Source organism: Cydia strobilella, chromosome 19 (genome assembly GCF_947568885.1).
Source record: "Cydia strobilella chromosome 19, ilCydStro3.1, whole genome shotgun sequence".
Taxonomy (NCBI): Eukaryota; Metazoa; Arthropoda; class Insecta; order Lepidoptera; family Tortricidae; genus Cydia; species Cydia strobilella.
Window position 1 is genome coordinate 6,219,866 of NC_086059.1, and position 25,569 is coordinate 6,245,434.

General features: G+C 33.5%; 1 protein-coding gene across 2 annotated transcripts; it reads right to left on the reverse strand.

Moving 5' to 3' along the window:
- Positions 1-38: 38 nt before the first annotated feature.
- On the reverse strand, positions 39-25,569 carry LOC134750236 (glutamic acid-rich protein-like). 2 transcript variants are annotated; one of them, XM_063685384.1, is made up of 12 exons: positions 25,439-25,569; positions 14,775-14,985; positions 10,540-11,051; positions 9,745-9,904; positions 6,196-6,406; positions 5,828-6,110; positions 5,638-5,738; positions 5,082-5,394; positions 4,595-4,705; positions 4,199-4,350; positions 2,264-2,465; positions 39-1,913 (listed from the first exon to the last, which is right to left on the reverse strand). In XM_063685384.1, exons 2-12 carry the CDS (start codon positions 14,977-14,979, stop codon positions 1,716-1,718), a joined length of 2,448 nt encoding a protein of 815 aa, XP_063541454.1. In that variant the 5' UTR covers positions 14,980-14,985; positions 25,439-25,569; the 3' UTR covers positions 39-1,715. The 2 variants fall into 2 exon arrangements, with proteins under 2 accessions (XP_063541454.1, XP_063541453.1); XM_063685383.1 differs by having other exon boundaries at positions 25,397-25,559.

Genomic DNA, 25,569 nt, shown 5'->3' on the forward strand with positions numbered 1-25,569 from the left:
CATAGAGACCATAGAGTAAATCATAAACAAACAGCTACTTAAGTTTAAAAAAGTTTATTGTTTTCCTTTGGCAATACAAATTAGGCATTATATTAGAGATTATCTTATATTATGTATGTGTCAATATTATATACAAATCACATAATATTTATTCAATTAGTGTATAGCTGCATAAAAATAGATGCAATAATAATGTGGTCAATCTGACACATTATACTAGTAAGTAGTTTTGCTATTTAATTCATAAAAATACTGATAATACATATTATTAACATGTAAAATGGATAAGAAGGATATAAATAAATTTGCACCCTAAAAGTATTAAAAGAATAAGTATTTTAATTTGTAAGTATAAGAATTAATATTTTTTAAGTTTTACTTACCACATTATGAGTGTAACTTACTTGCAATAAATGAATTATATATATAATTTTTGTTTGACTTAATTTCTAGTTATAATTTAATTTGCGGCATGATATGTTCAACATTTCAATTGTTATTCTTATTCCTTTTATTCCATTAAAGAAATGAATGCAATCAAGTTTTAGTTACTTTATGGTACCTCAAGTTAGTTATTAACTTATTACCATATTGCTTGTTATTTAGAGAAATTAACTTATTATTTTATCAGCAGCCAAAAATGTCATGTTTAAATCTTTACATAACATAATCTCAAGTTATTGAATATTAGCTCATAACACTAATGGCACTCCATGTTTGAAACTAATTAAGAGATATTTAATTTAGACACTGCATAAGGTGACTTGCGAGTATGATTCAAGCTTTATGGAAAATAGTATCCATTGAAACATTCATGATCTTTTATCTGTTAGTTACCTACTTGATAACTTCATGTCATGTCATAAGTCAATTTCTATAGCCCGGTTCACATTTGTCTGACGTATCGTGTTGTGTTGTGTCGTGACGCATATCGGGTTTATAAGCCCGCTCCAGACTACGCGGCGCGAAGCCGCGAACGCGAGTGTAGAGTCGATTTCGCTGATAACCAAACTAGACTCCAGACTCGCGTTCGCGGCTTCGCGCCGTGATTCGCGCATGAGTGTGGAGGTCCCTTTACATTTAATATGGTTGCGTTCACATTGTCTGAAAGAACACGACACGACAGACAAATGTGAACCGGGCTTATGGCTATTATTATCTTACACGAATTAATAGGGTTGGCGAAGCTCTTTACAGATGGCGCCAGCACAGGTTTCCCCTGTCACGCCTATCAAAAGTGTCAAATAGTAAAATATATTATATATTTTACAGTACATATGGTGCTACTTTGTCGCACTAGTGCGTAAAGAGCACTTTTCGTGCATATGTCGAAAGTTTAACCCTTAAATGCATGATTTTTTGTATAACTTTTTAATAAATTGAAATAGATGTGTCATGCTGTATAAAAGTAATAAATGTGATTTTGGATAGCTGCATATTGAGCCACGGACCATCAAATATACGATGCATATATACATCATTATGCATTTAAGGGTTAAAGGGCCATATGTACTGTAAAACGTTGTACGATACACGTGCGAATAGGTAATTCGCAACTCGCCCTGCGGTCGTGTTTTAATTTATCGCCACTCGTTTCGAATTTCCTCTTTTCCGCACTTGTATCGTAAATAACTATTATGGCCTTGATGCGCCCTTATAGCCAAATCCCATACAACAAATCTAACAGGGGAAACCTTAGGCAGTTGCCTTCCTTATTACTCAAGTTCGCTAATAAGCGAATCTAGTTCATTCTTGAGTGTCACAGACTCTTCTCTCTGCTTCAGCACGTCATCCTTCAGTCGGTCCACATTAGCCATCAGTAGGGCGTTGCCTTTCTTTAGAGCGGTCACTCTGGTCTCGTGCCGCTTCATCCTTGTCGATAGGTTGTCTTTCTTTTTCGGCAATGGAGCGTCCTGAAATAGGTATACAAAAACTTTATTTACCTAGTGGTAAACTTTATGTACCGAACACATGAAAAGACAATTTCAAAGATAAGCTTAACCTTAATACTAATGTAATGTATTAATTGGTTAAATGACATTGAAATTGTTTGATATGCGTAAGCACAAGACTCAGATAGAGTGACTTTGAAAAAGAGAAGCAAGCTATTCATTCATCTATTGGACATTATTAATCAAAATAAGCTATCACTTGTTAAACGTTCAAGTTTAAATACACACTTTTCTTTGAGGTAATCGTGTTTAGTAGCTTAAAAACTGCTCAACTCAAAGTTCCTACTTGGCATCTTATACAGATCATTTACCTCAGGTTCACTCTCACTCTCCGTTTCGCTCTCCGTGTCCTGCTCTGTCTCAGTTTCAGTTTCCTCTTCGGTTTCACTCTTCTCCTCCTCCTCTTCCTCTGATTCCTCTTCCTCCTCTTCCTCGTCTGAGCCCACTTCTTTCATCATGGCTGCCATTTTGTCTACTTCGCGCTTTAATTCTTTGTATTTCTTCTTCTCGTCTCTGCAAAAATAATCAAGAAAGTATTTATTTACCCGTCTTTTTTTGGGTAGCATTGTGTTTTTGTGCGTAAAGCGTTACATATTATGTTTTTTATCGTAAACTAAAAACCTAAAAATAAATAAACTAGAGGTAAAAAACTAAAAAAACCGGCCAAGTGCGAGTCGGACTCGCGTTCCAAGGGTTCCGTACATTACATAATTTAAATAATGTACTTTTTATGATGTGAAACGTCAGTGAAATGTCTTTAAAAAACCCGTAGGGGTCGGATCAAAAACTAAGTAATTAAGTCCGACTCACGCTTGACTGCACTTTTCTAATAGGTTTTCCTGTGCTCTATAGATAAAGATCTAATTTGTGTATTTTTTTTCAAAATTTTAGACCCAGTAGTTTCGGAGATAAAGGCGGGGGAATGGTAATTTTTTGCCTATTTTCTTGAATAACTTCTAAACTGTTTATCTTAAAATTATAAAGAAAATATATTTGAGATTCTCACAATGAGCTCTTTCATTTAATATATAACACGATATAGTTTGACAAACTTTATTTTTTAATTTTCTCATTTACCCCCAGAGGCCGGTGTCGATTTTAGTCGCAAAAATGTAAAATTGATAGATTTAGTCCGTGAAATTTTACACCTTTTGTTACCTAATTGAAATAACAAGTACTGGTTTCTATTAGCACGTCTTCTTATCTTACCTTTTATCAGACCAGTTTTTTAAAAACGTACTCACAAAATTAGTAATGTTTGCTTTACTGATGGACGTTTAGGTAAACGCGCGTAAAGCACTGATTTTGTCGCTCTTATTTGTAAATTTCGTAAAGTTTGGACTGCTAAACATGGTAATTTTGTATTACACATATCCTGTACTTGACGTTTATCAGACTACATTTTTATTATTATGACTTTGAAGTAGTGTAAATGAAAGTTAGACGAAATCAATTTTCTCCAGAAATTACTTCAAAACAAGTGACAATTTCTCTGAAAATCGACTTAATTTCAACGTAATTTTGATACTTAAACAATCTACAACATTTGCTGAAACTATACTTATACATCAATTTGTATAATTTACCACCATGATTTTTTGATGAATTTTTAAAAACTGCCCCTTCTCTTCATGCATTACCGGTGACGCACGCTCGCGACCTCATTATTAAAAGGCAAGATGAGAAGACGTGCTAATAGAAATCAATACTTGTTATTTAGATATTACGTAACAAAACGTGTATAATTTCAACGACTAAATCTATCAATTTTACATTTTTGCTCCAAAATCGGCTACGGCCTCTTAAAATTAATTTGTTTACGTTACATGTCCATCTTTGGGTCACAAACTTACATATGTGTACCAAATTTCAACTTAATTGGTCCAGTAGTTTCGGAGAAAATAGGCTGTGACAGACGGACAGACAGACAGACGCACGAGTGATCCTATAAGGGTTCCGTTTTTTCCTTTTGAGGTACGGAACCCTAAAAATATATAAAAAAGCTAAAATTAAAATATTTTAAAGGCCTTATTGCATATAAGCACTAACTAACTATTTTGCCTCCATTAAGATAAATAATCTCGGTTAGTGTTAGGTTAGGTTACCTGTCTCGCTTTATAATTTAGTAGTAAAAAAAATACTTTTTTGTACCTCAGTCGGATTTTAAGGTGCGTAATTAATGCATCTAATTTAGATAATTTACATACATTGAGAAGTATAACTTATAACTACTTAATTCTACTTACTTCAACGCCAGTTGTTGGTTTTTGAGGGACATTTTGAAGGCCATTCTTTCGCGCTTCATAAGGTCTTGTTTTTCTTTTAGGTGTCGGATTTTGTTTCTCATATTGCGTACTTCTTTTTCCATTCGCTTTTGTTTCTTTTCTTCACTCTCCTCCTGAAATTTGACATTTTTATTAGATAAGTAGGTGCTTAAATTGTACCGTTATCATTATTTCATCCTTTTGACTTAACCCCCATTGCTGAGCAATGAGCATAGGCCTCTCGTAGCCTCGTAGCGTATAAAATTGTTTTAGGTAGTATTAATTAATTGTAATCTATCAGAAATTATTTGAACTACCTACCATAATGCTTGGAAATCATTGCAATCATAAAATATATAATATTTATTATGTACACACCTCTTCAGGCTCCGATTCATCTTCCTCCTCGAAACTGTCGTCTTTGGTAACCGAAAGCTGTTTGATTGCGTGACTTGATCTCCTTGAACCCATGTTTGTAGGCATTATACCCTAGAATGGTTTAAATATATGACTTAAATTAATTCTTTCGTATTAGTATGTAAACAGAGTAAAGTTTTCTTATGATTAAAAAAGCAACCCCTACCTCGTCGTCGCTATTAGCATCAGCGTTAGTAGTAGCAATAATGTTAGTTGATTTAGCGCTTTTCCTTAACTCCTGTGCAGCAGTTGAGTTTACATCAATGTACCTACACTCTTTTTCGAAATCCAGCTGTCTCTTCTGGTAGAATGACAGTGGTTCTTCTGACTTATATTCCTCCTCAACCTGTAAATGTGTTAGTTAAGCTAAGCTGAAGCAGTTTTAATATAAAGCATCATGTTAAACATTTCTTTAAAATATATAGGTACAATTATAGTTAAATTTTACCTGTAGTGCTTGTTCTAATTTCTTTTCTAATTCTGCATTCTTTCGTTTTACTTCCTCCAGTTCTGTTAGTGCCGTGTCCCTGTCTTCTGCGGCTTGCAGATATTGCTTTTCCAAGTTATGTGCTGTGTCTTTAGTCCTATCTACTTCACTTTTAAGGCTGTTTACCAGTCTCTCATCGTAAGCATCTGTAACTGATATAACCGTCTTATGTTGTTCCTGTCTTATAATTGCACGTTCTCTTGCTAATTCAGCTTCGAGATTTTGTATCCTCGTCAGCAGTCGTTTATTTTCTCTTTCTTGAGCTTCCTTATTCCTGCACAGATTAAAAGTATTTTTTGTAAATTTTGAAAGGAAAAACCATATACTTATCTCGAGATTTGCTATCATAGAGAAGAATTTCATATTAATTCTTGTTAAATGTAAGAAAAAAAAAACACTTATATAATACTTCAGATCTTTGAGGGGATGAGTTCTTCAATTTTTCCTTTAACCAAATAAATCAAGTTTTTGCTAGCAAACAAACTTGCTTCGTACATTTATTTATTGTTGATTTTACCTAAGTTCAATTGCCAGCAATTGTTTTGTTGATTGAAGGTCGTCTCTGACTTTATCAATATCATCCATCTCATCGATATCTTCTTCTTCTGCACCAGGGACCTTAAATGTAAAAAAATATTAATAATAATAATGGTGCTGGTTTTTATTATAGATACTCTTCAAACTTAAATCAGGCAAAATATTATTACCTCTGCTACTCCTCCTGCTATTGAGACTCCCGAAGGAGACGCAGCTAATAGATTAGCTTGAGACATTGACTTTTGAACCTGTTCTTCAATAGTCATTTGCCTTCTAAACTTCCTTAAACCTTCCAAATTAGGTTTGCTCCTGTCATTTGTTTTAGTTTTCTTTAGCTTAATGCCCAGATTAATTTCTTTTAATAGAGCATTGTGTGAGTTTGGTTTCTCTGATTCAAATATAAATTGGTCTTTATTTTTTACTACTGATGTTTTTGTAATAATTGGGCTTGATCTGCAAAATAATTTTTTTAATTATTTTCTGAATTATTCACAATCTTCTGAAAAAAGAAAAGGTAATAATATACCAAAAAATAAACCTGTCATTGCAAACGACGTGTTTCAATTTTTTTCCATCTTCTACTTCTTTCATCATGTCACTCCAGTCAGGCCGCTTTCTAGGTCTGCTTCTAAGGCTTTCCAACTTTTTCAACTTCTCTGGATCTAGTGGACCTTTTTTGAATTCGGGTGGAGGAGGCATTTTCGGTGGCAATGGTGGCGGCATTGGTGGTGGCGTTGGTTTCAACAAACCTGTTGTTATGAGTTTGGAAATGTGATTACAAAAATAATGAACTTGTATTTCTCTTTTTGGCCTACAAAACATATTATAATTTTAGAGTTTATTAAAAGAATGAAGTATATCTAGTTTATACATTGTACGAATTACTTCCTTGGCTTTAATTAGCCTAGAGATATCCTCTGTAAAAGACCACAAATCACACAAGTCTGAGAGTTTTAAACTTATCGCCTGTTGCCTTTAAATACTGTCAAACTAACCTTTGTAAAAAAAATTGTAATATTATTTTTGACTATGATTTGTATGATGAAAGCGAAAAAAATATCGGTCTAGCTAGAGTTTATTATACTAAATACACTTTTCCCTATCTTCTTTTACACTATAGCTAGATGGGCTCGGCAAATTAGACAAAGTTGCGCAATTTACTGCTTTTTCTGTTTGTCAAAATGGAGTTAAACAATACACTGATAGAGTCCTAATGTGATTAGCGTACCCCATTTCTCGAACGATATTAAACTAATATAATATTATTATTCTGCCTGTCTGTCAAATCATATGGGTTGCCATGACAACACACTGATAATATTAGACTAATTAATATCGTTCGAGAAATAGGCCCGTAGGCGCACCAATCCCTAAAGAAAAATACTACTTAGGGGTAAAATATACAATCATTTATTTTTACGAACCCTTAAAAAGATTAACTCGATCATCTGTGTAGTCATCCATGTTCACTTTAATCTGTTTTTTTTCACAACTCAAAATTTTATGAATCGCAATTTGTTTTAAAGCGCCACTCCTCTTTTTATTATAAGATTTATAAGTAACACTTTAATTTCTATTACACTTTTTCAAATTAATATAAAGTGGTTACATTTAATACTCATGAGTGCAATACACCGTCTACTAATCAAATTTTGCACCTGATGCATGCACGCGACGTACGCGGAACTATCTGTGACTATTTTGGTTGGATTTAGACTACTACCTAGGCAGTCTGGCGCACATGAGATGAGTAAGTTAATACTTCAGGTGCGTCGTCGCCTGTAATTTATGCGATACGTCTGTACTCGTAGTTAATAATATTCCTAGATATTTGTTCCTGATCCTTTTGTGAATTAAAGGCTTTACAAAACACATTCTATTTAATATCTAAATAAATAACCTACCGCACAGGCACAACACAACAATAATAACAGGCACATACCCTTCTAACTGTAAAATAAAATAGTTACAGGCGGTTAAACATAAAATTTTAAACGTCCCCGCCCTACTCCTACCATAAGCACCCGAAATAGTTTTTCTAAACTTGGTTTTTTATTGATGTCATTTGAATAGTTACATATTTTTCAATAACTAGTCTTATTATTATTGTCTTCGGTTACCGCGATAGTTACTCATGAAATAAAACTATGAAAACGGATTATATCGCGTATATTGAATTTATAATACATCCCGACGTTTCGAACTCTTTACAGCGTTCGTGGTCAACGGGTGACCGGGGGGTGGTCGGGATGTATTATAAATTCAATATACGCGATATAATCCGTTTTCATAGTTTTAGTCTTATTATTATTTATTTTTGTAATAAAATTACCGAAGAACACATTTTTTTTTGTAAAAAGTTAATGAAAAAGTTATTAAGTATATAGAAAGTTATAGGAAGAACTTTACCTTATTAATCTTATTATCGCAACCGAATCTATTGGCAACACTTGCCGCCGCAGAAGAGTCACCACTGTTATATCAATCTTATTAAGTTTATATTTAACCAAGTAGAGTTAGAGTTGTGCCCCGTTCCCGGGAATGACACAACTCTCTGTAGAGTATAATTATACTACTAATTATACATGCTGATGTTTTTTTTTGACACTGATACTTATTATACTCTTTGCATAATTAGCTGAAAACAGGCCTTAATGAACAAGCCTATAAATGACAAAGGCTTTTAAAGTATTAAAAATAACAGCTAGAGTTAGACCAAGCTAGCTCTGCCGCGAATTTGATAGCACAGAGCGTGGAAGTGTTGTCAAATTATTATGCATAATTTCATACTTTTGAAATAACACTTCCCACAGTCTGTGTTATAAAATTTGCTGCGGAGTTTGTTTTATCTCTCCCTAATTCAACATAGCGCAACAATGTGATAGAGTAGGGGAGGCGTAGGCCTGTAGGTTGAGATTTTAGGTTAGATTAGAGGTTCGGGATATTTTAAGTTACACAAAAACCTCTAACCTAAAATTGCCGCATCTAATCCGGTTAATGTCATCAAATTCATCTTGCCAATATCGATGACGACTGATCTTGCGCCTGCGCCGATTGAGCGCACTATCTGTCACACACTCTAATTATAATGCAGCGAAAGTGCCACTGTGTCAATGTTGTGCTGCTACGGTACAAACAAAACGAAGCTTTTGGATTATCATCAAAGGTTTGTTCACTATTGGACCACAACACGTATGCGTCGAATTAAATTTACATATTTTGAAATTTATCCATGCGCCACATACTGTCCAAACATAATTTTGATGATTAAATTAAACATAATTTAAGATTGGTAATAAAAATTAGAATCTATTTTTTACTTGCTCTATAATTAGAAATCTATTAGTATCAATATCAAGTACTTAAATAAATTAATTAATTGTAATCGTAGGTGTGACTGTAATGTTTATTTATGATCAAAATACATTTTCTTAATATGTGAGTGATATTGTAAGGAATCCGATTTACTTTCATTTTTTATTTAATATAAAAACAGTATTTTGCTCATAATCACAAAGCAACTGAGCTGGACATACAGTGGTGTGGAAATTATTTCCAAATGCACTCTGCACCAACACATTTTAATCGACCTAAAAAAAAGTAGGTTCTCTATTAGTCGATTTTTTATTCATGTATACGTAACATGTTCAATATGTTCTTCTGTTTTCAGAGTAGGCTGGACTACTTTGGAAAATTACTTTTAGTTGTCTGAAATGGTATACTTTAAGGTTGAACCTATATCCAATAGGACTTTTATTGTTATCAAATTGCTAATGTCTCTCTGTCGCACTGATATGTAAGATTGATAGAGAAACATTACCATTTCGTTCGCTACGGCGTAAACGATTGGCATCTTGGTCCCTCTGATTGTTGAAATCTTGGAGACATCGCGGGATTTCCTAAAATACGAGTATAATAGGAAGATCTATAGTGACTTGGGTATCTTTTATAGTACCTACTCAACAGCTAGATTTGGAGAAGTAAGTAAAACTGCTGGAGAAGACCATAAAATGATGGCATTTTAAACTTTCTGTAGTTTGTACTGTTAGAGTTATATTATTAGTACTTCAATATCTCTAAAACTTACTTCTTAAACTTTCATTCTTTGTCAGCGTATGACCTTTAGGAACTTCATTAAGTGTCTTATCGATGTTTTCCTTGACCCGCTCGTGTAGAGGATCCCTCCATTTCCTGACTGGTTCATCCTTTGATGCTTGCTTTACAAGGGATGGTTTGCGCGGAGGCAACTGTAAAAATCGATATGTTTGCTAAGTAAAAAAAAAAATGTTTTCTCTTGTATCGCTACATAAACAAATGAAACTTACAAAAAATATTGACATATTTATAATAAGAATTAGATCGCTTGTGTTTATTCGCTATTAGTTCTTAAAATCTGTATCATTGCATTGTAACTGACTGTGAGGTATGCCGTTAGTAATTTACAATTCAAGTTGATTGTGTTTATTGAAAACATATCCTTCCGATGCTTAATAATCCCTATATTTACGGAAATGTGCTCTTCTTTATTTATAATCTCGGTTGTTGCGTATGTTTTACGTGTAAGCTATAATATTAATAATAATGACGTCCACCAAAAAATAGATCATAGAAGCGGAGCACAAATCAAACATCCGTAATAGCATCGTGGGCGAAAACAGTTATTTTTGAATATGGTTTTATGTTTTGTTTATTCATAAAAGTTGACATCGTTAAATACATACTTAAAAAATCATAACGCAAAAGCTCTTGTTCTAATGCTACATGCAAATAAATTATCAATTATAAGTGGTTAGTGATTGAGATCTAACGTTGCAAGTTATTTAAGATAAAATTTGATTTGACCTTATTTAATGATCAAAGAGCACCAAAAGATCATACACACCTTTGTAGTAGGTTTTTCGATCGGTGGCTTTGTGGCCATTTTTGAGTCGTCCTTCTCTTCTACTTTTGTTGTATCAGTTTTCTTAAGAAGTGGCTTTGTCTCTGAAGTTTTGCTTGTTGAGTTTGTAACACTTTTGTCATTTGGAGTTTTATGATTTGCTGCAGTATTATTTGTTTTTGATGTACTATTTTTCTCAACAGGTTTCTTGTCTACGATTGTTACTGACTTATCTTTCGTTTTGTCACCATCAATTGTTCTCACACTCCTTAGTGCAGGTTTCTCTGGAGCCTTCTCATTTGAGTTTTTATCTTCAGTTTTAGGTGATTTATCGACTGATCTTAATGAAGATTTTGTAAATCTAGGTTTTTCATCTGCTGGTCTTGACGCCTTGTCAGCGGATTTCGCAGCTGACGGTTTTACAAGTTTTTCTTCGACTGTCTCGGAAACACCATTTTGTGTTTTTTCAGGCTTATCAGATTTTTCCTTTATTGTCGACTGTTTTTTTAAAACGGCTGAAAAATATGAATTATTCTTAGGGTGCGGCCACACATATCGGGATTCGGCAAATATTCGTTAAGGCGTCTCTCGCTACCCAAGGAAAATGAAAGAGACGCCATCACGAATATTCGCCGAATCCCTGCATCTCTGGCTGCACCATTAGACAACGACACTACAAATACATCTGGCGTAAATTTATATACCGAGCTATAAGAAGTATAAGAGCGTATCATATATTTTAGCGCTCTGAAGTGTAAAATATTATTGCATATGTAGGTGACTTTAAATGATTTTTCATTTCTCATGCTCTGAAAGAGAGTCATTGTTGTTCTAAAAGGTGCGCAGAAAATGATACGTGTCTGCACTAGAGCATTTCACGTTCGAAGTACGATTTTTTTAATTTTGTTACGATACGCAATTGAAATTTGAGTTTAAATGGATTTGTTATAAAATTTCCATTTTGATGTTTGACTCTCCATTCCATAAATAACGATACTTTTGCCTGAATTGTTAATTGAAAGTACCCTCAAGAAATACTATAAAAATGTATACTTAGCCATGTTTTTAACAAAATACATGCATTTTACTTTTCTCGTATTCGAAATGAAAAGTAGAGTGTTTAACTCGGGTGAAAGGCATCATTTCTGCCTCGGACTATTGGCGCTCTCACTGCGTTCGAGCGCCAAAACACCTCAGCAGAAATGAGTGCTTTTCATCCCTCGGTTAACAATCTACTATTGATGTGCTGCATTTGATAACATTGACTATGTAAAAGTAAGTTACTTAAAATATTAGCTGATTTGGTATTTAATATTATATTTTGGGGTATTTAAGAATATATATTTAGTTAAATTGATGGAAGCACGTGTTGCGACCCCGATGTGGTGCATTTTGATGGCATTCACGTACGTAAATAAACATACTGGCTGCCAAGATGGCCGACCTTCGCTATTTTAGCGCGGTTACTTGTCAAACTTTCCTATTTGATGACCGTCGGGATACATTTTTGTAACCATGAAAACATCATCATCAAAATTTGTTATATTATACATTTAATGTGAGGCTAGGCTAATATACTTAGCGCTTTTGATAGGTTTTATTACACAACTCAAAAATCGTAGAAATTCGTAGCAAGAAACATTATCTATCTACGACCTCGACTATTTATTAAACAACACGAGTTAGCAATATATGTTAATAATATATGTTACTAAGTAGGTAGAAGTAAAGCGGGTTTATTAATGTGACATAATATTAACGATTGTATTATAATTTTAGACATATTACAATCCTTGATATACTTAGCTAACTCGTGTTGTTTAATAAATAGTCGAGGTCGTAGATAGATAATATTTCTCATATATATATATATATATATTTAATGAATTTCTGCTAGTAAAGTGCATATATATGTTATAATGTTTTATTTTATTCTCATTCTTAATTCAACTGCATATCGTCTAAATCAAAACTTTTGCCGTAACCCCAACGTGTTCATTTGTTTTCAAAAAGTCTGTCGCGCCTAAAAATATCTCGAATCGTTGGCGTCGGCCAGCTAAAAATATCTCCTCTTTACATCTTCAACGTTTATTGAAGCAGAAAATACAAGATAAAAAGAGATCAGTTTTCCATTGCTATGAAATGCATTTTACAGGGCAATGAACTTAGCTGGTATTGCTAAATAGATAAATAAAAAATAAGCGATCCTACGAATTACAATATTTGTCGGTCGACTCGAAAGAAAACGCAGACATGTATATTTTCAAGATTTGAATCCGTTCCGATCATATTTTTTTATAGTTATCGTTGTATTTGTCTTTAGGATTTCGTACAGACCGACCGACTCTCCTCTATGCCAACTCTGCGTCATAAGTAATGGATTTGTATAACGCCTTTTAAACTTATAAGACGCCAGACGCTAGTGTTAACTAGACAGTGTATAGATGTGGCTTTAAAATTAAGTCATTAAGTTCAAATTTATGCCTTCCATTATAGATACATTTTACTTAAAGATATGAAAACCCAGTTTTAAAACCTATAATCTCGGGGGATTATTAAGTAGCGGTTTTCTCCAATAGACCTACCTGCGTTATTACAGTAGTAAACCCACGGAAAGTTTTACTTTATGTAGCACATGCACTTATACGTATGTCACTTGATATACAAAAACGTCTCACGAAATTTAGCAAAATGTGACTGAATTCACCGATCGTGGACACAAGAACGTCACTCGGTTCCAAACTCCAGACTACCAACTTATGAACAGTTTGGGAGAGTCAATTATTCAGAACTCGTGTCTCCTGCCAAAGTTTCGGGCAGGTGTTGACGTCACTATGCTGTATACATCAACACCTAAACACAATCATACAGTTACTAAATATTATGTATGTGTTGTAAGTGTAAGACAGCCCACTCACGGAGCATGAGAAAAGCGGGAAAGTTGACGAATCATTTTAGTATGTGACGCACAATTTCACTTTAAAATGTTAAGTGTTATGTAAATTACATTAATTAGGTATTAATCTTTGATAATGTTAGTTAACTGTATTTATGTATGTAGTTTACGACTTGAAACTTACGAAGCCGGCGTATTATTATTTTTAAACTGACGAGGGCAGGTTTATTGTTGACCATAAGTTCGAGACACCCAAAGAAAGGCCGATATTATGGAAAATTGTATTCCGGTTATAATTTGTTTTATAATAGGTTGGTTCTGCTCAAATCTTGTTAGCTAAATTAGACCCACTTCCCATTATTCGATTGAGATGAAACTTCACATACATATGTAAGTTGGGTGACAATTCAATATTATGGGACCATCGAGCTGATCTGATGATGGACACAGGAGGTGGCCATAGGAACTCTGTGAGAAAACAATAAACGCAAACTAGTTGTGTTTGAGTTTGTTAGAATTGACTCGATGAGTATTAGTTGCCTGTTGATAGAAATGTACAGTCAGCGATAAAAGCTTATATCAAAATCATTTTTTTTAATGGATATACTACGTCGGTGGCAAACAAGCATACGGCCCGCCTGATGGTAAGCAGTCTCCGTAGCCTATGTACGCCTGCAACTCCTGCGTTACATGCGTGTTGAGCTCTGGCAACCTTACTCACCGGCAGGAACACAACACATCTTTTTTGGTCAACTTGAAAATCACTCCTACTTAATAATTGCTGCAAAGTTACCAATCGTGACGAACAATTTCCGTTCGCAAAAGGTGCGCGTGCGACAGGCGCCGTTTCAAATGTACGTCACAATGACGTTGGTGGTCGGTCGTAAACAAATAGAACTAAAGTGACAAGTAGCCAATCTAATTGGAGCACTATGATCTTCTATACTGTGTTTTAGAACGTGACTATTATTTTTTAATTACGCATGGAATCGCGTCCATGTGACACGCATGCAAAAATGGGATTCAATTTGGTTTCATACATTTCGTATCAGAAAGTTTCGTATTAGATAAGTATTACCGAGATTTTAATATATATTAAGTATATACTAATACATAATATTTTACCATATTTTAGGTAACCGAGCATGGCGATCGGAGCTTTACTTGATGGTAATATTGGTAATTTATTGCACAATTATGAATGATTCGTTCAACAAGTACCGTTTACAAAGCCTTAGCAGACATATTTTATTTGTTCTGTATACGTAACTACTTCAATTAGGTACCTACATCATATTATTATAGAGTCTTACATGAAACCGGACGAATAAAAGATACTTACGCTTCAATGGTTTTGCTGCTGGGGCCGGAGTCGGTTGCTCCTCACCGTCAGCCTTGTCAGCCTTAGCTGTCTTGGCAGTATCCACTGGTTTCAATTTCCTCTGAGTCCATGGTGGCGGAGCTGCTGCGTCCTTATCCTTCACCCATGGCGGTCTGAAGGTCTCCCGCTTGGCTGCCGGTTCCTTATTGACGCTGCCTATCGGCATTGTGTACTGCAGTCAACAAATTGTTTCCATCATTTCTATACAATTACCTACTCTTGAGAAAATGAACACATTGTTTAGTGTGATAAAATGTGTGTAGCGTAATGTTCATGTGGCTCATAGTTACGACTAATGTAATTACGACTCCCAATGTAAAGTAAAATAAAGATTCAAGAAGAGAAATATGTACTCTGATTGCCTGATAATTATAGGATTAGACCACGTTTATAACACAATTACGGTATCGTTACGAGTAATGGACAAATATCAATTTATATAAAGAGACTAAGGGTTATGCTTTTGTTTTGCAACAATCAATTTAGAACCGTATGCTTTTGGAATTAAGAACAAAGTGTTCGTCAGTGTTGCCTGGGTAATGTCTACGGGTTTATACTTAATTAAACAGGTACTAAACGAATGTTGTAGGATACTGCTTATTAACTTAACAAAGATACTACTGCGTTTCAAATTAGAACAAAATATGTTGCTCTGTGATATTTAAGCAAAATAACCAATATATTATAGTTCAATCGGTTTTGCATTTTCTAAACGAAACACACGTTTTAAACAGAATTTGTTACTATCTGTATTCAAAAAAATATATTTTATTTTTAAGCGGGATTGTTTGCGATTTTTGAAGTGAGTGGTTATTACATATGATGGTTTGACGGTTGACAGCCACTGTAGCCTACATAGGTACTTATTGAACTATTAAAACTGATGGAGCAGTAAACATTTTTTTTTTCACAAATAGAACGTTAACAATAATGTATTGCAAAGATTAGTCAAAAAGCATTTATAATTCAAATTTTAAGTAACTTACTGTACTTTGATTAAGACCTTACATTACATGCAATGTATGTACCTAGTAATGACAATGACATAAACATGCTTTCATCACGTTAAGATAATAAATAATACATCAATAGTGACTTTCATCCTGAACTACGCTACGTCTCGTCCAAGTCCATTCATTAATTATGTATTATTTTTAACGCGGCCGTCATATGCTCTACGAGTCTTATTATAAACACTCAAAGACGATGAAATGATGTTTTCCAACGATTAGACGTAATCATGCTCATTTTAAACAGGAAAAATATATTGTACGTTATCTTCTAGTAGTTACACATCCGGTCCACGGCTTAGCCATGCAGGATACGGAATTTCCAAAGATTTTTTGTCTGGAAATGAAAATCGAACAGACTATCTAATCGCTCAGATAATTGCAGTATTTTCCATTTTGAAAAAAAAATGGTAGCTACGTCATTACTTGATATAGCCTGCGGTTGATAGCCGAGAGGTTTGACTGCCCATATATGAGGCACTGTGAGGACATGCATGTTTCTAGAATAGACCTGTACCGCTGGCTATATTTTGACCCCTAGGTTATAAAAATATTAAAGTCAATTCTGTTTTCGCTTATGAATACTTTGTTAAGATGTAAATCTTACATTTTGTTTTGTGTCATATATATAATTTGCTTTTCTAGTAATTTGTTATTTTGTGGTAATTATTTTTTATTTTGAATTATTTTGGAGAAAAAAATATTCGAGAGAAAACATGTAACTGTGTTGCATTTAGGATAGTGTTTTTAGTGTGAAAACATAGTTTGTGTCAATTACGTCCACTGCAATCTGATACCATGTCATAATATTCTAAATGACACAAAAAAAAATTAGAGTTAAAAAAAATTACTTAGGTCGAATTTAATCGTTTAAATAGGTCCATTAAATGATTTTGTGTCTTATTAAGGCATAGCTTCATAAGATATTTAATGATTTTGTTGTAACAGGCTGTCACCGTTACAAAAGAATATTAAAGATATTAGAGTTTACATCTTATTAATTTGAAATGCGGGATAAATAAGATGTATGAATTTGTGTCACTTGCATCCACTGCATAAACAAATATTACAAAAATATTATTTGCGTTCAAACGAAGCTAGCGGGCGGTCTGAATGGGCAACGGAGGCCGTGCAGGGTGGGGCCGCGGCGTGACCTTGCCGTACGCAACGCATGTTTACTTCGCCTGTGCGCCAAATTAACGCAACTTATTCAAAGAAGTTACGCAAACAACACAACAACAAGCAACAAGCAAGCAAAGAATGCGTCGAATTATCTTTTACCTATTTAAAACTTATAGATATTGTACAATGTTTGATTTGCGAGCGAGCTGGCAACATTGCGCAGGGAAATCTTAAAAATATCGCGTTTACGTGAACGCCACATACATTTGTGACAGTGATAGGGAAAGGTACCACTAAAGTAAAATTTGGTTATTAATACCGTGACTTTCTTTCATTCTTTGATAAAAAAAAATGCTATTTATGCAACAAGTGCGGAAATCATCTTTACGCACGTGTATCATACAACTTTTTACTATGCATTGTGCGAGTAAATAAAAAAACATATCATGGCAAATAAGTTTAATTATTAAAAGGAGTGTTTTAAATCGACACGAGTTGCGAATTACCTATTCGCACGTGTATCGTACGTTTTACAGTACATATGGCCCTTTAAACTTTCGACATATGCACGGTAAGTGCTCTTTTCCGCACTAGTGCGAGAAAGTAGCACCATATGTACTGTAAAAAAAAAATTGAAACCAAAAAGCACTAGTGCGGAAAAGCAGTACTTTCCGCACGATATGGCTCCGTAGGAAACGCACTTTTCGAGCACATGCATTGTAAAAAAAAATATAGGACTGTATCTCCTAAACCATGCGTCGTAGCGCAAAAATAATAAAATTTACGTTCCCCTTTATGTAACCCAAAAGTAATACATGAAAAATACAATGAAAAAAAGAAACAAAATCTTTATAGGGCTGTATTAGCTGTATCTCCTAAATCGTGCATCGTAGCGCAAAAATAATCAAATTTTCGCTCCCCTTTAAGAAGCCCCTAATTAAGATTTAAAAACGCAAAAAAGAAAAAAAAGAGGAAAAAATCTTTATATGGCTGTATCTCCTAAACCGTGCGTCGTAGCGCAAAAATAAACGTTTCGGTCCCGTTTATGTAACCATTAATTTATATTTAAAAAAACGCAATAAGAAAAAACAAAAAAAAACTTTTTAGGGCTGTATCTCCTAAACCGTCGTAGCGCAAAAATAATCAAATTTTCGTTCCCCTTTATGGAACCCCTAACTAATATACAAAAAACACAATGAAAAAAAAACAAAAAAATCTTTATAGGGCTGCATCTCCTAAATCGTGCATCGTAGCGCAAAAATAATCAATTTTTCGTTCCCCTTTAAGAAACCCTTAATTAATACTTAAAAAAAAAACAAAAAAAACAGGAAAAAATCTTTATAGAGCTATATCTCCTAAACCGTGCGTGGTAGCGCAAAAATAACAAAATTTTCGATACGGAACCCCAAAGTAATATACAAAAAACACAATGAAAAAAACAACAATAAAATCTTTATAGGGCTGCATCTCCTAAACCGTGCATCGTAGCACAAAAATAATCAAATTTTCGTTCCCGTTAAGAAACCCTTAATTAAAACTTAAAAAAAAAACAGGAAAAAACTTTATAGAGCTATTATAGCTATATATATAGATATAATATCTCCTAAACCGTGCGTGGTGGCGCAAAAATAATAAGTTTCGTTCCCCTTTATGCAACTCATAATTTATATTTAAAAAAAAAACGCAAAAAAAAATTAAAAAAATCATTATAGGGCTGTATCTCTTAAACCATGCGTCGTAGCGCAAAAATAATAAAAATTTCGTTCCCCTTTATGAAGCCCCAAAGTAATATACTAAAAACACAATGAAAAAAAAGAAAAAAATAACAAAAAAACTTTATAGGGCTGTATCTCCTACACCGTGCATCGTAGCGCAAAAATAATTAAAAAAAAAAACCCTTTAAGAAACCCCTAATTAAGATTGAAAAACGCAAAAAAGAAAAAGAGGAAAAAAATCATTTCAGGGCTGTATCTCCTAAACCGTGCGTCGTAGCGCAAAAATAATAAAATTTTCGTTCCCCTTTACGGAACCCCAAAGTAATATACAAAAAACACAATGAAAAAAAAAAACAAAAAGAACTTTATAGGGCTGTATCTCCTAAACCGTCGTAGCGCAAAAATAATCAAATTTTCGTTCCCCTTTATGGAACCCCTAACTAATATACAAAAAACACAATGAAAAAAAAACAAAAAAATCTTTATAGGGCTGCATCTCCTAAATCGTGCATCGTAGCGCAAAAATAATCAATTTTTCGTTCCCCTTTAAGAAACCCTTAATTAATACTTAAAAAAAAAAAACAAAAAAAAACAGGAAAAAATCTTTATAGAGCTATATCTCCTAAACCGTGCGTGGTAGCGCAAAAATAACAAAATTTTCGATACGGAACCCCAAAGTAATATACAAAAAACACAATGAAAAAAAAAACAACAAAAAAATCTTTATAGGGCTGCATCTCCTAAACCGTGCATCGTAGCACAAAAATAATCAAATTTTCGTTCCCGTTAAGAAACCCTTAATTAAAACTTAAAAAAAAAACAGGAAAAAAACTTTATAGAGCTATTATAGCTATATATATAGATATAATATCTCCTAAACCGTGCGTGGTGGCGCAAAAATAATAAAAGTTTCGTTCCCCTTTATGCAACTCATAATTTATATTTAAAAAAAAAACGCAAAAAAAAATTAAAAAAATCATTATAGGGCTGTATCTCTTAAACCATGCGTCGTAGCGCAAAAATAATAAAAATTTCGTTCCCCTTTATGAAGCCCCAAAGTAATATACTAAAAACACAATGAAAAAAAAGAAAAAAATAACAAAAAAACTTTATAGGGCTGTATCTCCTACACCGTGCATCGTAGCGCAAAAATAATAAAATTTTCGTTCCCCTTTACGGAACCCCAAAGTAATATACAAAAAACACAATGAAAAAAAAAAACAAAAAGAACTTTATAGGGCTGTATCTCCTAAACCGTCGTAGCGCAAAAATAATCAAATTTTCGTTCCCCTTTGTGAAGCCCCAAACTAATATACAAAAAACACAATGAAAAAAAAAACAAAAAAAAATCTTTATAGGGCTGCATCTCCTAAATCGTGCATCGTAGCGCAAAAATAATAAATTTTTCGTTCCCCTTTAAGAAACCCTTAATTAATACTTAAAAAAAAAACAAAAAAAAACAGGAAAAAATCTTTATAGAGCTATATCTCCTAAACCGTGCGTGGTAGCGCAAAAATAACAAAATTTTCGTTCCCCTATACGGAACCCCAAAGTAATATACAAAAAACACAATGAAAAAAAAAACAACAAAAAAATCTTTATAGGGCTGCATTTCCTAAACCGTGCATTGTAGCACAAAAATAATCAAATTTTCGTTCCCCTTAAGAAACACTTAATTAAAACTTTAAAAAAACAGGAAAAAAACTTTATAGAGCTATTATAGCTATATATATATATATATATATAGATATAATATCTCCTAAACCGTGCGTGGTGGCGCAAAAATAATAAAATTTTCGTTCCCCTTTATGCAACCCATAATTTATATGTAAAAAAAAACGCAAAATTAAAAAAAAATAATTATAGGGCTTTATCTCTTAAACCATGCGTCGTAGCGCAAAAATAATTAAAAAAAAACCCTTTAAGAAACCCGTAATTAATACTAAAAAAAAAACAAAAAAAAACAGGAAAAAAAACTTTATAGAGCTGTATCTCCTAAACCGTGCGTGGTACCGCAAAAACAATAAAATTTTCGTTCCCCTTTATGCAACCCATAATTTATATTTAAAAAAAAAACGCAAAATTAAAAAAAAAATCTTTATAGGGCTGTATCTCCTAAACCATGCATCGTAGCGCAAAAATAATAAAATTTTCGTTCCCCTTTATGAAGCCCCAAAATAATATACAAAAACACAAGAAAAAAAAGAAAAAAATAATAACAAAAAAACTTTATAGGACTGTATCTCCTAAACCGTGCATCGTAGCGCAAAAATAATCAATATCCGTTCCCCATTAAGAAGCCCCTAATTAAGATTTAAAAACGCAAAAAAGAAAAAGAGAAAAAAATAATTTTAGGGCTGTATCTCCTAAACCGTGTGTCGTAGCGCAAAAATAATAAAATTTTCGTTCCCTTTTATGAAACCCCAAAGTAATAACAAAAAACGCAATGACAAAAAAAAGAAAAAAAAAACAACAAAAAAAACTTTAGGGATGTATCTCCTAAACCGTGCATGGTAGCGAAAAATAATCAAATTTTCGTTCCCCTTAAGAAGCCCTTAATTAAGATTTAAAAACGTAAAAAAGAAAAAGAAAAAAATCTATATAGGGCTGTATCTCCTAAACCGTGCGTCGTAGCGCAAAAATAATCAACTTTTCGGTCCCCTTCATGTAACCATTAATTTATACAAAAAAAACGCAAAAAAAGAGATTTTTTTTTATAGGGCTTGATCTCCTAAACCATGCGTCGTAGCGCAAAAATAATTAAATTTTCGTTCCCCTTTATGAAACCCCAAAGTAATATACAAAAAACACAATGTAAAAAAGAAAAAAAAGAAAAAAAAAAAAAAAACAATAAAAAAAAAACTTTATAGGGCTGTATCTCCTAAACCGTGCGTCGTAGCGCAAAAATAATCAAATTTTCTTTCCTCTTTATTCAACCCTTAATTTATATTTAAAAAAAACGCTTTCACTAAACTGCTGTAACTCGGAAACTTAGAATCCACAAAGGAGAGTTTACTAAATTATGACACATATTAAAGCCTGACCAGTAATATATGATCATTGTCAAGAGGGCGCTGTTCATTCTCATGTATAGGGTGACAGTTCAGTATAGTATGAAAAAATATTGTATTTAATGAACATCATCATCATTGTAATTAATGTTGCTTGCCACGCTTAAAAATAACGAAAATCACAATAAATTGCGTCTTAAAATAAACTTAGTCTACTAAAAATCGAAACAAAAGTAATTTTTAAGTCGCTGATGTGACATTCTCAATCAAAAGGTAGGTACCACTTTGTTGTTTACCATAAAGACGAAATTTGATTATATCTTTATACAAATAACCTGTCAGAGAAAGTGGTACCTTTTGATTAGGAACGTCACAAATGTTGGTCAGTATGAGGAGTGCAGCCTACAGTTTATTTTTAATTATATTTATATACCTACTACGGTAAGATTGATAAGACAATGTAATTATGCCTCCGAATGAAATAAATACACTGTATCGCAAAACTAAGTGGCGAGACAGCTCATAATGCCATCTCTTTCACTCTTGGTTGGTCTTAACAAGGGTAAAGGAGATAGTATTAAGATCTCAGTCGCAAGCTGATATTGCGGCAAGTATAATAAGCACCCCACCCGCGTAGGTACCCTTCCCCGCGCACGCCCTTCTTGCTCAATTGAGTTTTATTTTGCCAGATAGTAAAAAAACCGTGGATCAAAATGACCCAAATTATGAATGATGTCTCAATGTGGTATTATAATATTGTAGACGTAAACTTAATAATATGAATTTTTTTTTGTGGCAGATACAGGGTGTTAATTAGAAAAAATTTTTTTTTTAATAAAAGCGGTGGATGAATTTGACACAGATTTGTTTGAATAACACATAACAATGTTCTGTAAAGTACAACACTTCACTTACCGACTCTAATATTTTTTTAGGCGTTTTAGGATCAATATTAGGTATTTATTAAATGCCATTATACCCGTGGATGAAAATGACACAAAATGCGTGTGTACGTCGGAAGCCACTTTGCCTTTACAGGGAAACAAAGAATTTCGTCTCTAATATTTTTTTTACAGAATGCTGATTGAAAAAAGAAATACCTAAATTTCTACCTAAGCAAATACCTAGGATGACACAAAATATTATTTTTAGGTTTAGTATATGGTCTGGAAACTATATATAAAAAATAAGCAACATTAATATTCTTATAACCTCAGAAGTTATTGGTACAGGTCTAGAAGTACTTATTATGTATAAGCTACTTGGGTATGTACTTCTAGAAACATAACTCAGTTCATTTCAATATTGTTTATTTTTTATTATTTTTATTATTTATTGTAATGTTAATTTTGTGTTAATAATTATTCTGTATATATAGTGATAGATGTAAGCACTAACATAGCTATAAGTACTTACTAACACAAGCTATATGAGTTTGTAAAGTTACTCGAAATAAAAATGATTTATTTATTTTATTATTTATTATTACTTGATATAAGGCAATAGAAAATAGACACCTGTCTCTTGTATAGAGCCTATAAAACACAATCAACAAAAGAGATTTCACTAATGACGAGAAGGCGACCTAAAACTGTCAAATAAATTAATTAAGACGCTTTAGCATATTGCAGCAAAATATCTTAGTTTAGTTCATCTACCAAATCGGTTTTAGAGTTAAGAAAAAAGTTTTTCATAAAAATTAACTCACTAGTATCAAACAATTTTCCCGTTATTCTGCGTCATTTTTTAGGGTTCCGTACCCAAAGGGTAAAAACGGGACCCTATTACTAAGACTCCGCTGTCCGTCTGTCCGTCCGTATGTCCGTCTGTCTGTCACCAGGCTGTATCTCATGAACCGTGATAGCTAGACAGTTTAAATTTTCACAGATGATGTATTTCTGTTGCCGCTATAACAACAAATACTAAAAACAGAATAATATAAATATTTTAATGGGGCTCCCATACAACAAACGTGATTTTTTGCTGTTTTTTTTCCGTAATGGTACGGAACCCTTCGTGCGCGAGTCCGACTCGCACTTGGCCGGTTTTCCTACATTATCGGACGGTTTATACGGCGTTGTATTCTTTTAATATTAGTTGGCCTCTAGTATCATTACCTATATATTCTAGTTCAATGATAATTGAATTGAATACATTTATTTCAGATTTACATCCATATTGATCATGTTAAATCAATGTAATCAGCGGGGTTAGCACGGTTGCATTTTTATCGCTGGTCACCATGCCTCACACGTTCTAACTAGTATGTAAGTGCGAAAGTGACGGGCATAGTGATATACGACAAAAATGGAACCGTGCTACGCCCGCAGATCAGTGTAGTAGTATCCATTGATCTAGAACAGGAAAAAAAGTAAATAAACATTCAGATATTTTGAATTTTATATATAATAGGGTATTTGTCATTTTTTTATGAATGATATCAGTCGATCAGGTTTGTTTTAAGGATCAAATGTCTGTATGTGATCCATTAAAGCAATACAATAGTCACAAATGATGGTCAAAATTTGGCACCCGCACTTTACTGACGAAACGCTTCAACAAAAATGGCAAAACATCGTGACTTCACCATGATTGTAACGTCGCTATTGCTTAGAAGCAGTTTCGATGTATTTTTTTCCTATTTGGAAGTAAACAATTTTTTTTCAAACGGATCTTGTTTTTTTGTTATTATTTCTTTTTAAGTTTCCAGTTTATTGTGATAAATTACTCATTTTCTGTCTATTTAACTAGATTTAGTTATATAATTCAACATGCGCCACAACCCTATTACTAAGATCCTTGCCTAGAAATTCAAATGAATCAACATTATCATGTGACCAGAGAAATACTTGGCTGATATTCTGCTTCATTAAGCATTTTGATCTATTGAGCATGACTTATCCCAAACATAAATGTGATTTTGGAAAGCTCTCAACAAGTCCAAGGTTTTAAAGAGGTCTGAGAAGGTCTTTACATCCGGGTGTACTATAATACTCAGTTACTTGTTTCAATAGTTTGATTACTATTTATACTATATCTAACTTTGTGAACTATGATTTAGATAAGATAATATTTATCATTGAAAATTATCCAAAATTATAACAATCATTTTATGATACACTTAAATATTATAATTAGTAAATGATACCGGGGCTAATTAAAAAACGAATACTGACCGTTAATTAAAGTTTTAGGTATAGAGGGTCCGATACCTAGTAGCCGTTATTATTTGATCGTTTGAGTTTATGTATAAGCTTTTTTTGTCAACCGTTTATTCTAAGAAGTCATTCGTTTCACCTCCAAGTCCTTCAACTATATTTTTACTTTCAGCTACCCAGTCTAAACCTTTTGATTAACCCAGTGGTTCCCAAAGTTGACTGGGCTCCGACCCACTTAAAAAAAAAACAGACAAATTCGGGACCTGACCGTTATAAAAAGGGGGCATAAAATATTTTGGTAACGCACAGATTCCCTAGTAGTTTCAGGGCCCATATAATATTCGCTCGCGACTCATAGTTTGGGAAATGCTGGATTAACAGGCTTTATATGAGAGATGAATTTCTGCAAGTAGTGGCTGCACCCCTTCAATTACGATAAACCACAACTGTTCACATTCCTTACAGCGTGTTTACACAAAATTTGAAATAAACCCAGCTATTTCTTAGCAGCTGCTTATAGAAACAGACATTTACGGGATTCTTGTGATATTAAGAGCTATCTCTTACATAGTTTTGGATGTGTAGAGTGTTGATGAGTTAATTACGCACTTATTGAAGACACACGTGACACGACACTTAATTCAGCTGATCATATTTTCGGTAACCCGGAAGAGGAACCAGGAGGAACCGTCAGTTTGGGAAGCGGCCACGAGCGCGCTCCGCACTCGACTAGCGCCGGA